General features: G+C 36.7%; 1 protein-coding gene across 3 annotated transcripts; it reads right to left on the bottom strand.

The window, feature by feature from the left end:
• Positions 1–2,267: 2,267 nt before the first annotated feature.
• On the bottom strand, positions 2,268–3,799 carry LOC119989833 (dof zinc finger protein DOF1.4-like). 3 transcript variants are annotated; one of them, XM_038835564.1, is made up of 2 exons: positions 2,601–3,796; positions 2,268–2,540 (listed from the first exon to the last, which is right to left on the bottom strand). In XM_038835564.1, exon 1 carries the CDS (start codon positions 3,432–3,434, stop codon positions 2,646–2,648), a length of 789 nt encoding a protein of 262 aa, XP_038691492.1. In that variant the 5' UTR covers positions 3,435–3,796; the 3' UTR covers positions 2,268–2,540; positions 2,601–2,645. The 3 variants fall into 3 exon arrangements, with proteins under 3 accessions (XP_038691492.1, XP_038691493.1, XP_038691495.1); XM_038835565.1 differs by having other exon boundaries at positions 2,268–2,544; positions 2,605–3,796; XM_038835567.1 differs by lacking the exon at positions 2,268–2,540 and adding an exon at positions 2,545–2,594 and having other exon boundaries at positions 2,639–3,799.
• Positions 3,800–12,265: the final 8,466 nt, after the last annotated feature.

Here is a 12,265-nt window from a genome sequence, read left to right as displayed (position 1 = left end):
TATATGACCGCTTTCATTCTTTCGAGTTTCCCCTGCTTTCTACTTGTACCTACAAACGATTTTCTGGCATAAGATTATGATAATGAGCAGGTCATTCGAAGTGCACTCAGTCAGTTATAAAAAGATCGTTGCTTTCTTTTAGGACCTCTTTTATGTAGTTTTTCCTTTCTTTTCTTGTGTAATTCAAGATTTTTAAGTTGGGTTTTTGGATCTCAAATGTAATCAATGAGAGACATTTTTGTAAGGATGGATAGATAAATATTAGACATTGGAAAGAAACTAAAAGCCCTAATTCAAGGGTTTCTCTCATCACATTCATAGTAGCCTCTTCCTAGTTTTTAGGTTTCTATCATTCTCTCTAGATTTCATTGTGTTTTCTCTTGATTTTGGTGTAAACTTTAATTTTAATCAATAAAATTACACGTTTCTCATCAATATCATGAGTGACTAATTCATTTTTCTAGTCTATAGTCCAAGGGTGGTTACGATTTTCGATTGTGCATCGTAGCTTCGATCTCTCTCTTACAATTATGTGATAGTTATGTGTTAGATACATATGAATAAGTATGCTATTGTTGTGTTTTCTTGATTCGGAGTGTGAATCAGGTTCGACGACTAGGCTAGACCCCAATGGGAAACATTAATTCATAATACATGGTATGTTGAGTGCTAAGCATTCATCGTGAATTTAGGAATCCAATTTAACATACTTGAATTGAAGTCTTGAATATTCAATGCAAGATTTTCCCAATTGATTGAGTTAATTGTTTATCCATTAATTATGTGTATTGATAATTGATTTTTGTGGAATTTATGGAATGAATGTGGTAGAGTTATGGTGATTTGGTCTTTTAAATGTGGAACTAGGGTGCTAGCAAAGCCGAGTCCCAAGGGAAAACATTAATCCATAGGATTAGGTGACTACCTCTAAGCTTTCATTGTAAACCAATAAGCCCGATGGCCTCCATGTTTGAATTGAAGTCCTTAGGTCCAATTTACATTGCATATGCATGATTGATATTATCACACAATTTCATTGTGCATGGTTGTTAGTATTTGTAATAATACCTTGAGTATGAGAATTGATCATCCACCGGGACGGATTAGAGGCAAGAGTTTTTAATTCATTATTTTCGTAAACTCTTGCATTAGTTGGTTACAAAACACTTTCATGCTACCGAGTCATTCGGTCCATTTACTTTTATGCGTTTTATTTGTTATTCATTGTGTTTAGTACTCTAGTTAGAAATTTGCATTCATCCATCATATTTGCATTCGTTTCTCCATGGATTCGATTTCAGTCTCACCGAATATATTACTTGCCGACCATCTTACACTTGAGGTAAGTTTACACACACTTTTTGTTGTCGGTCATTGGGATATCCCAAACCGATGTGGAATTTTAATATTGTTGACATTAACATCGTGAACTTATTTAACAAGGAGCTTCTGTCTGATAGCATCTGCTTCCATTCATATTCAAGAACTGTTCATTTGAAGGCCAAAGACACATGGAACATAAACTAAACCAACCATGAAAAACATGTGCAGACAATATTTAATCACATGAGAGCATGTGTGGCAGTGCCAATTCTTCCAGATGCTGCCATCCATAATAAGTGCTTGATAAGAACAAATTAGCTAGCCGAGTCAACTTCCTTCCACAATATGGTAACATCTGTGGAATCTTCACTATCACTCCTCTTGTATAAGAAGCTAAAATGTGATGACAGTGACACACTTGTTGGCCGAAATTCTACATCTACAACAACCAATTCAAGATTTTTCAACTCTTCTTTGTGTTGAAACAGGTGTAGTGCTTGTAGGTTGTAGCTTTACTCTGGCATTTTGAATACAATATTGTATATGCAGTGTAGAACTAGAATCCGAATATATTATGTCTGAGAATATAATAAAACTTATGGCATATTAAACTATTGATAACCAGAATTTTGTTAGGTCCTTGAACAAGAGAATGATTATGCACAAGTGGTCTGAGTTGGTGAGCAAAACAATTCACATGCATCTATGATTATTTAGATATATCCGACAAATATACACATATATGTTCAAGAATCTTCCATCCATCACATCAACTTAGCCTATAGTAGTATAGTTTGTATATATATATATATATATATATAGCTGTAGTGGAACCCATCTCTGTCTCAAATCCTAGACTCCATCCTCACCTTCTATTACAAGCTTTTTATGCATTTTCAACTACAGTTCAAAGAAGAAGAAGAAACAACTGGGAGAGAGAGAGATGGAGATCAGAATCTATATTTTGATAACCCGAAATACAGAGCGATTAGCAACACAAATTGATTCCTCGAGTGAAGCTGAAACTAAAAATGACAGCTTCATTACAATACGAGTCTGATTATAATCTTTTAAGATAGACGGATGTATGTACAATATAATAAGCTGAAATACACACAAAAACATAATCCACACTCATGAATAATCCTGAATTCCTTCAAATACATATAGTCCCAATTAAAAACTAAGACTTACAAATATAGACACTGCAAATTATGGCCACTGCGAATTATGGCCAAGAAACTCTGGAAATCTTCCAAATCCCACCGCATGTAGTAGCCAAGAAACTCCGGAAATCTTCCAAATCCCACCGCATGTAATATTTAGATGAGTCTAGAGACCAAAGTATCTATATCCTCCCAATTCCAGTACCCTGTAGTGCTAGTAGTATCCATGCCACCACTAGTCACAGGTCCTTGCCATGGCTGTGTGACTGTGCTGCTGCTCATGGGGGGTAAGAAGCTTGTAATTGTTGGATCTTCTTCTCCGGTGTGACTATACAAATTTGAAAATTGAAAAGACGATGAACCTGAAGATGGGTTTGTGTCAAACCCACTGGAACTTGAGAAAGGAATGTGCAGACTATGATTTTGAGGCAGAGAGAAAGCAGAATCCACAAAAACGCCATTGTAGTTATTCAAAGTCCTTTCTCGATCCAAACCCAAGTTGCAGATATTGATCAAGTTCTGTTGCAGCATCGAGGGTGATGGACTAACAAGTGCCTGATAGATTGGCTGATTGTTGTTGCTGCTTCTAATTGCAGTTGTGGAAGCATTGCTGGTGGTGGCGGTGGTTGTGGTGTTTGATGTTTTGAGCCTCTTATTTTTGCGGCCACCCCCAACAGGAACATTACGAAGAGTGCCACCGTTAGTCCAGTGCCTCTTGCAAGTTTTACAGAGATGTCTAGGTTGTGACCTGTTGTAGTTATTATAGTAACAGAACTTTGTGTTTGTTGAATCACACCTAGGACACTTGACAGGCTCAGATTGTTGATTCAGGTCCTGTGGCCTCTGCAGTGAAGGAGGTTTTGGTAGCTCCAGTGTTTGAGCCTGCAACAAGGTCTGGCTCCAATCAAGACCGCTACTTGAAACCTGTTTAGAACTCAATCCCATCCCAACAAAAAAACTAAAGAATCCAAAAACTGAGTGAGGACTTTTATCAAACACTAGAGAAACTAAAATAAAATTCTAGCCTTTTGATCTGGATGTGAAGGAAGATATGAGTACAGAGAATAATAAGAGAATGAGAATGCTCCTTATAATAAGTGGGGCAGTAGTGTGTTGATGTGAAGGAATTGGTGTTTGGTTGATGTGAAATGCAAGGAAGTTCCTAGGAAAGTGAGGAGAAGTGAGATGTCTTTTGATTTCTCCATATCTTATTATAGTTTAAGTATCTGTTTAAGGAAATGGAAATTGTAGCCAGAAATAAGAGGTTTGAAGAATACTTGAGTGGTCCAATTCCAAAGATGGGTTTAGCTGGTAAAAATGTAATGGTACCTGCAGGTTCCTCTTTCGGTCTTCCTAACCCCACTACACGCAATTTTATAAAGGGAAAACGAAGGAGAGAGAATTACTTAACAACCAAGGTGAAGGTGGGTTGGTAACACGTAGATAAATGTGAAGCGCTGATAGTGTATTGTGTATGATGGGCTGTAAAGGGGACGTAGATGTTGTGCGTTTGGTAGAGTAGTTGGATTGATTTTCAATGTTAGCGGAGAAATTGTCAAAAAAAAAAAAAATTGTGTAATATGCTGTGAGATGTTTAGTGAACTAAAAGTTGACGCAAGCGGATAAGTTGTTGATTACAATTGTGTAGTGCTTGATAAATTAACAAATAATTAACTTATTTTTGTATATAATTTGTATTAATAAATATTTTTAAAATGAAAAATTATTTTTTATGTAATATGAGATTAAAAATTGTTAAGTAAAAAAAATATAAATATTTTTTAAGTAAAATTGATAAGGAAATGTTAATAAAGAAAATTGTTAAGTAAAATAACAATATAAATTTTTTTAAGTAAAATTAATAAAGAAATTCTTCTCATGTAATATATTAGTAAAGAAAGTATTATAAAAGGGGCCCATGATTTAAAAAATATTATTTAGATATAAATAGTGGGACTCGCCTGACCCTTTTCTTAAAAAAACAAAAGAACTATAATAATTTTGTGGATCCCATGATTTTTTTAATAAAAATACGACATATCCCTTGTTAAGAAACTCCTACTTAGAACTTATTTTATGGCAGCAAAACTGCTGCCATATAGATAGTGGAACCGCTGTCATATAGACAACGGTTCCGCTGTGTCCTTTGACAAGGCGATTGAGGCCAATTTAGCGGAGATGCCCTCATCGACACCTTGTCAAACAAGTGGATAGAATTAGTAATTTTAAGCTCATTGAGTTAAGAGACAACATATCTGCTATCACCATATATGTTATCATATATGCTATTGGCGAATTTGTCTATCAAACGAAACCTATTGGCTAAGAAACTATTTACTTGTGTCTATGGTCTCATACATGAAGTTAGTGGGTTACAGACAGAAATAGTTGTCATCACGTGAACAATTGTAGGGTAACAAACGATTCACAATAAGAGGCCTTGTGATGACATGTGATGGCATCTTCAAGTAGGGTCTGTACTGCATATTTGTTCTTCATGCACGTCTAGTCTACCCTTCCTTCGCAGCGTGATAAAGTATTTGTTACAAAATTAGTTTTGTCTGGTTTGTTTAAATCACCTAGTGAATCTCTTTGGGGTTAAACTGTATGGATTTCTGAGATTCTGAATTCGATTTTCATTGAGAGTAATACTTTTATAATCACATGTTGGGTTTTGGCTCAACTTATCTGTTAGGTGAAAAACTTTTGTACGCGCGGGCCTAACAACCAAAGTTTAGACTCATATCAAATGTCTAAAGGATAAATTTATATGATATCGTTCTCAATTTAAAAAAAAAAGAGACTCATTCGTATTAAAAAAAAAAAAACTTTTGAAGAAATCATAATTTTTAAGTCAACTATTTTCCATTAAGAAAATACGAAAAAATACGAATATTTCAAAATTCTTGATTTTCGTTGAAACAAACCAACAAACCATAATTAATTAATTATTATTCTTTTCTCATGATAGAAATGATTGGTTCAAGTGGGGCATATCACATGATTAAAGACCACGAGAGCAACGTGCATATAATGAAGGCACGATGAAGCGTGGCCTAAATTATATTATGACATAATTATTAATTACGGTAATCTAATTTTGGTCGGTCCGGCTAGGTAAACCTACCTTTGTAAGAGCGTTTTACTCTTCAAAAAGGACACAACAGAATGTTTGTTGGTCAACTTAGATAGTCATCTGGTATTCTGTTTTATATTAGCTAGCTTTAGTTTACTAATTGATTAATGATTATGATTCAAACTGGTAAAGTTATTTTATTAAGTCTATGTTAACGAGATCCACATCGGTAAAGGATGTGTTAATTCTCCTATATATAAAGTCAATCCCACACCCCTAATTAATAATAAGGCATTTTTCTTTGAACTCAAGTATCATTAAGCGAGAATGTCCAAAGGAGAAACAAAGTTGTGTGTTCCCGATGTAACCAGGGAACTGGATAATCCATTGTGGGTCCGATATGTATCCACAAGAACCGAACAACCCAAAACGAACAATATTGTTGGCTTGTATGGGGGTGTGGACTAGTCTCAAAATGCATGTGATATTGCTCCAATTGTGAGAAGTATATATTGAAGAGAGCTAAAGGCAACTAGGTAGTTGGAGTGTTAATTTGTAAAGTGCATATATCAGCAAATTGCTTTACCCCACGAAATTGCTAAATGGGCAGCTTCAACCCACTGGATTGGTAGCCATTCCCACTGAAGTTTTATGTTCTAAGGGCCTTAATTTTATTCTCAAGTTCCAAGGCCCCTTGATGTATCTCTTTATTTTCAATAAATTATTTTCTTAAAAAAAAAGTTAATGGGGCCACCGGTGCAATCGATTGTTCCAGGTTGAAAGTAGTAGTTGTATTACATTTACTAAGTTTGTGTCCGTTGACAATTCAAATTCCTATATGATTTCATTTTGGATTAGTGATCGACTGATCGGCATGCATGCATAATCATAGTAGCCAACAGGGTATTAGGTCCCATCAATTAATACTAATTTGTGCGGAAACTTATATATTAATATAATATCATGATGCATGCTAGTTCCATTCACAATAGATATTCTTGTCCAAACCTGCATGCCTATAACCAAAGTTGTCCAAGTGAGTTAGTTTTATCATGTTTCACAGCATATATAATATAAATTCTGACAAACTAGACCACCTCCTTAAGTAAATCTAACAAGGGTTTAGGTTAAAACGGACCAACCTTTAGATGATCCGTGCGATGCTTGCGGCCAAAGAGCACCCCCCCAACAAGTATGCCCCCCTGCCCCTAAATTGAATCAGGACAAACCTGGGAGGTCACTCAAGGAGAGTATCAAACAAGTTATGTCCTTCCATTTGAGACACATGAATATCAGTGGCGGTGATGCTGCTTGGGTCCACTGATTTGTAATTTATTTGGAGAAATTGGACTGATGAAGAAGTAGGGAATATAATTGATGTCGAGTCAGCTGCATGCACGACTAGCGTCATGCACAAGTACAAATTTGCGGATTCTTGTTGATACAAGATATATATAATTATATATATGAGAAATTCTATTATGTGGACACCCGTAAGTTATATTAGCTTACGCACATTTTTTAAGGGTGTGGATGAGTGAAATGACAAATAGTAACAGTGAGATTGAGGTACGTAAGTTAATATAATTTACGAGTATCCGCATAAGAGAATTCTTGTATATCGATTTCTCGTCTCTTGCGAGTCAATTGTAAAAGATCATAATAACTAGAGATGGCTATAAGTGAGGAAATAAAGAACAAAGGTGTCTAACAACTTTGGTGGAGATATGCAGACTCTGCATCTCATTAGAAGAATTTGTAAGAGTGTATATGTTCAATCGACCAAGAACGAAGAAAACATAGACTATATATATCTACAGCAGCCATCTCACGTGTCTAGAGACGTGTCTAACGTCTAGACACAAATAATAAAAAAGAGAAAAGGACAAACATGCATATAATTGCAATCGATGGCTACAGATATGAAAATCAATCTGTAGTTGCTTTTGTTTTGTGGCAAACATCACGTGAGACAGGTGGCCCGGTAGGAAGACTTGGTAATATTCCCCGCAGGTTGAACGTTGTGAATCAAAAACGTTCAAGCTGGAGAGTAAGTGTTTAAATTGAGGTCGAGCAAGATATTTGGTCAGAAGGTCACTGAGTTGCTGGGAGGTAGATAGGTGAAGGGTACGAAGAAAACCGCCTTTTGCACGTGATCTCGAACCAAATGAAAATCTAATTCAATGTGCTTCATGCCTTCATGGAAAACCGAGTTAGATGCAATATGGAGAGCAGCTTGATTATCACAATAGATCGAGTGTAACAGGTTGAGAGTGACAAATCTCAAAATATTGCAGGAGAGAATGAATCCAAATGAGTTCGCTACAAGTGGAAACCATAGAACGATATTTGACTTCAGCAGAGGACCGGGAAATCATGGTTTGTTTCTTGAATTTTCAGTAAAAAAGAGAGGAACCAAAAAGGATACAATAACCAGTCACAAATTTTCAGTAACTAAGGCGTGGATTTCTTCTGCCATTGCCTTTACCCAAGCTGAGATCAAGAGGCTTCTGCATAGGTTATAGGTTCACTAAGTAGACAATAATGTCATGGTGTAATGTAAATGTGAAGATGAATGTCAAAGATATCAACAAAATATCAATGATATCTTTGACAAATCAACAAAATCTTTGAATTTGTCAAAGATATCAAATTTGTCAAAGATATCAGCAAAATATCAATGATATCTTTGACAAATCAACAAAATCTTTGAATTTGTCAAAGATATCAACAACATCTTTGATTTACTTTATTGACATTATTTTTCTTACTTTTCCTTTCTAACGCCTATATAAAGGCATGTTGTACACAATCAACATATAGTGAAATACAGATCGTTTACTTCTCTAACATATCCTTTCACTTCTCTAACATGGTATCGGAGCCTTGGTAATCACTATCCCATTTCATATCAGTTTCTCACCTTCAAATTCTATTTCATCTTTCTTGCCTACTGCAGTCCTTTCTTTCGTCATTCCTTGATCTGGTTGTTATTTTTGCACCTGTTTATTGCACTTATGGACAAATCAGATATCTCTCAACCCATCAACATTGTGTTAGATGGGCGTAACTACGTTTTATGGGCACAAGCCATGTGCAGCTTTCTCAAGGGTAGGAGACTTTGGCGATATGTCACTGGTGATTTCATTCTACCTACACAATCCCAAGATGAAGCTGATGATAAGTTTGCTGAACGTTTAGAAACTTGGGATAGCAAAAATCATCAAATCATCACTTGGTTTCGTAATACTTCAGTATCCTCCATCAATCTTCACTTTGGTCGATTTGATACTGCCAAAACTCTCTGGGATCATCTTGCTCATCGTTACACTGCCACCGATCTCTCTCATCAATATCAGATAATTCAGAATCTCAATCAGCTACGTCAATAATCCGGACAAACTGTCACTGACTTTCACTCTCAAATGCAGTTTCTCTGGGATCACTCACTCCTACTGAACCAGTCTGGAAGAATACTGAAGATGCCAAAGCTTTTACCACATATAAAGACCATCGCCGGCTGATTCAATTTCTTATGGCCTTACAAGATATTTTTGAGCCTACTCGTGCAGCCTTACTTCATCAGAAGCCATTACCCACTCTTGATCAAGCCCTTGATGATCTTGTTTCTGAAGAAACACGGCTCTCGATCCGTCAACCATGACATCTCGACACAGTACTTGCCACTCCTCAGGTACACCAAACAAAGAAAGCTGACACTTCTTCAAAGTGTCGATATTGTCATCTATCTGGTCATATGATACTTACATGTCCAACTCGCAAATGTCGCATATGTCGCAAAATTGGACCAAGACACTATGAACAAGATTGTCCCAGCAAAGGTGGATCAACTCAGGGCACTCATTCCAGAACACATCTTTCCGCTGCCACAACTGATCATACTGCACAGGAGAGTCCTGAACATGTACCCACAACCACTCAATTGACCAGTGATCTTGAGTCACTACTTCGTCAATTCCTTTCTAACTCTGGTAACCATTCTATTTCAGCATCCACCACTGTGTCAGGTAAATCATCATCATGGTTCTTTGACTCAGCATGTTGCAATCATATGACTGCTGACTCTACTCTTTTCACTTCCACACACTCTTCTTCGCATTTGCCATCTATACAAACTGCCAATGGTTCAAGGATAAAAGCTAGTCATATTGGTCACATATCTACTCCAAACCTATCAGTGTCCAATACATTTCTTATTCCACAACTCACTTTGAACCTGTTATCCGTTGGTCAGTTATGTGAACTTGGTCTTAATATTCTATTTACTCCTTCTGGCTGTTCTGTACAGGATCCAAAGACGGGACAGACGCTTGGGACAGGCCGTAAAGTTGGGCGACTATATGAGCTCATCTCTTTGCACCCCTTGCATCCTACTCTCCCGTGTCATCAGTTCGCTGCATCCACAGTTCCAGCTTCCTCTTTGAGTCTCTGGCATTCTCGATTGGGTCATGCTTCTGTTAGTCGTATTCAGTCTCTTGTTTCTCATGGTCATTTGGGAATTGTTTCTAATAATCATTTTGATTGTTTAACTTGTCCTCTAGCTAAACAATATGCTTTATCGTTCAATAATAGTGATTCTGTTTCTCATGCACCTTTTGACCTTGTGCACTCTGACATTTGGGGACCTTCTCCTACTGCTTCTATGGGGGGATCCAAATATTTTGTAATTTTTGTCGATGATTACTCTCGTTTTACATGGATCTATCTCATGAAAACTCGTTCTGAATTTACTACAATCTATCATGAATTTTCTCAGATGATTAAAACTCAGTTTTCATGTCCTATTAAAACTTTTCGCACTGATAATGCCATGGAATATAAGGATTCTAAATTCTTAACCATTTTACATGACCATGGCACTATTTGTCAGCGTTCTTGTCCAGGTACTTCCCAACAAAATGGAAGAGCCGAACGTAAACATCGACACATATTAGATACTGTTCGGGCTCTTCTTATCTCTGCCTCTTGTCCTGCACGTTTTTGGGGTGAAGCAGCTCTCACTGCTGTGTTTACCATCAATCGGATTCCTTCATCAGTCATTGGTAATCAATCGCCTTATGAACGTCTTTATGGGTCTGTTCCTAACTACAATTTACTCAAAGTATTTGGATGTGTTTGTTTTGTTCTCCTTCAACCACATGAACACACTAAATTAGAACCTCGTACTCGTCTTTGCTGTTTTCTTGGGTATGGGATAGAACATAAAGGTTATAGATGTTGGGATCCTATCTCCAAACGACTTCGCATTTCTCGTCATGTCGTATTTCTGGAAAACACTTTGTTCTCCTCAGTTTCTTATCTCTTCCTTCTCCCACTAACATGGTTGATTTATTTCCTGATGAACCATCTCCCTCTGAGTCTCATACAGGTGACACTCAAATTACTTTGCCTGCTCCTGAACTGTTTTCCTTGTCTGATGGATCTACTGCAGACACTACCAGTTCCCCTACTCTTCGACGCTCTACCCGGGTAAGAGAACTTCCTATTAAACTTCGTGATTTTCAGTGTTTTGCCACTACTCTTACCTTATATGAGCCTCAGTTCTATTCGGAGGCCAAATCTAATCCTGTTTGGCAACAAGCTATGTCTGAAGAATTGCAGGCACTTGAGCAATCTCATACTTGGGATCTTGTTTCTCTCCCACCAGATAAGTCTGCTATTGGTTGCAAATGGGTTTACAAAATAAAAACCAAGTCTGATGGTTCTATTGAGCGATACAAAGCCCGTCTTGTTGCTAAAGGCTTTACTCAGGAGTATGGCATTGATTATGAAGAGACATTTGCTCCAGTTGCTCGTCTTACTTCAGTACGCAGTCTGTTAGCTATTGCTGCTTGTCGCAACCGGGGTCACGACGCGGACCGGCGTGGGAGGATGAAAAATGTTTAGAGTCGCCACCAATTGATTTAAGGTGCAATTGGACACCGAAAAGACCTGCGAACCAGAGAAAAGGGTACGGGGATCGATTGAGTGTGGGGAAGGTGTTAGGCACCCCACAACTCCCGTTTGAAAACGGTTACCCGGATTAATCTAATGGCTATCTTATGGAAACTTGCTCTTTGCAAGGTGTAATTGTTAAAGTTTGAATTATTACTTTCAACACACTTATCAACTTATGATAGTGTTTGAAAAAAAGCTTGGAATATTACTATCAATTTATGATGATTTTTATTTGGAAATAGGTTTGAAATAACACTATCAACTTATGATAGTTTTGGGAAAAGATTTGTAAGAATACTATCAACTTATGATAGCATTAAAAAAAAAATTGTAATATTACTAAAACTTATGATAGTTTTTATTTGGAGCCACACTACCAACTTTTGGTAGATTTAATTTTAAACACCAACTTATGGTGTTAATGATAAAATGTCCTACCAACTTTTGATAGGTTTAATTTTAAACACCAACTTATGGTGTAAATGATAAAATGTCCTACCAACTTTTGGTAGGTTTAATTTTAAACACCAACTTATGGTGTTAATGATAAAATGTCCTACCAACTTTTGGTAGGTTTAATTTTAAACACCAACTTATGGTGTTAATGATAAAATGTCCTACCAACTTTTGGTAGGTTTAATTTTAGATACCAACTTATGGTTTATTTAATAAAATGTCCTACCAACTTTTGGTAGGTTTAATTTTAAACACCAACTTATAGTATAAATGATTATTTGGAAAA

The sequence above is a fragment of the Tripterygium wilfordii genome, chromosome 21 (assembly GCF_013401445.1).
Source record: "Tripterygium wilfordii isolate XIE 37 chromosome 21, ASM1340144v1, whole genome shotgun sequence".
In the NCBI taxonomy this organism is placed as follows: domain Eukaryota; kingdom Viridiplantae; phylum Streptophyta; class Magnoliopsida; order Celastrales; family Celastraceae; genus Tripterygium; species Tripterygium wilfordii.
The sequence above is the reverse complement of the archived record's forward strand: the minus strand, read 5'-3'. Positions and strand labels throughout refer to the sequence as shown.

Excerpts from the sequence above, each read along its gene's own strand:
- LOC119989833 (XM_038835567.1), bottom strand. The coding sequence starts at position 3,434 with ATGGGATTGAGTTCTAAACAGGTTTCAAGTAGCGGTCTTGATTGGAGC.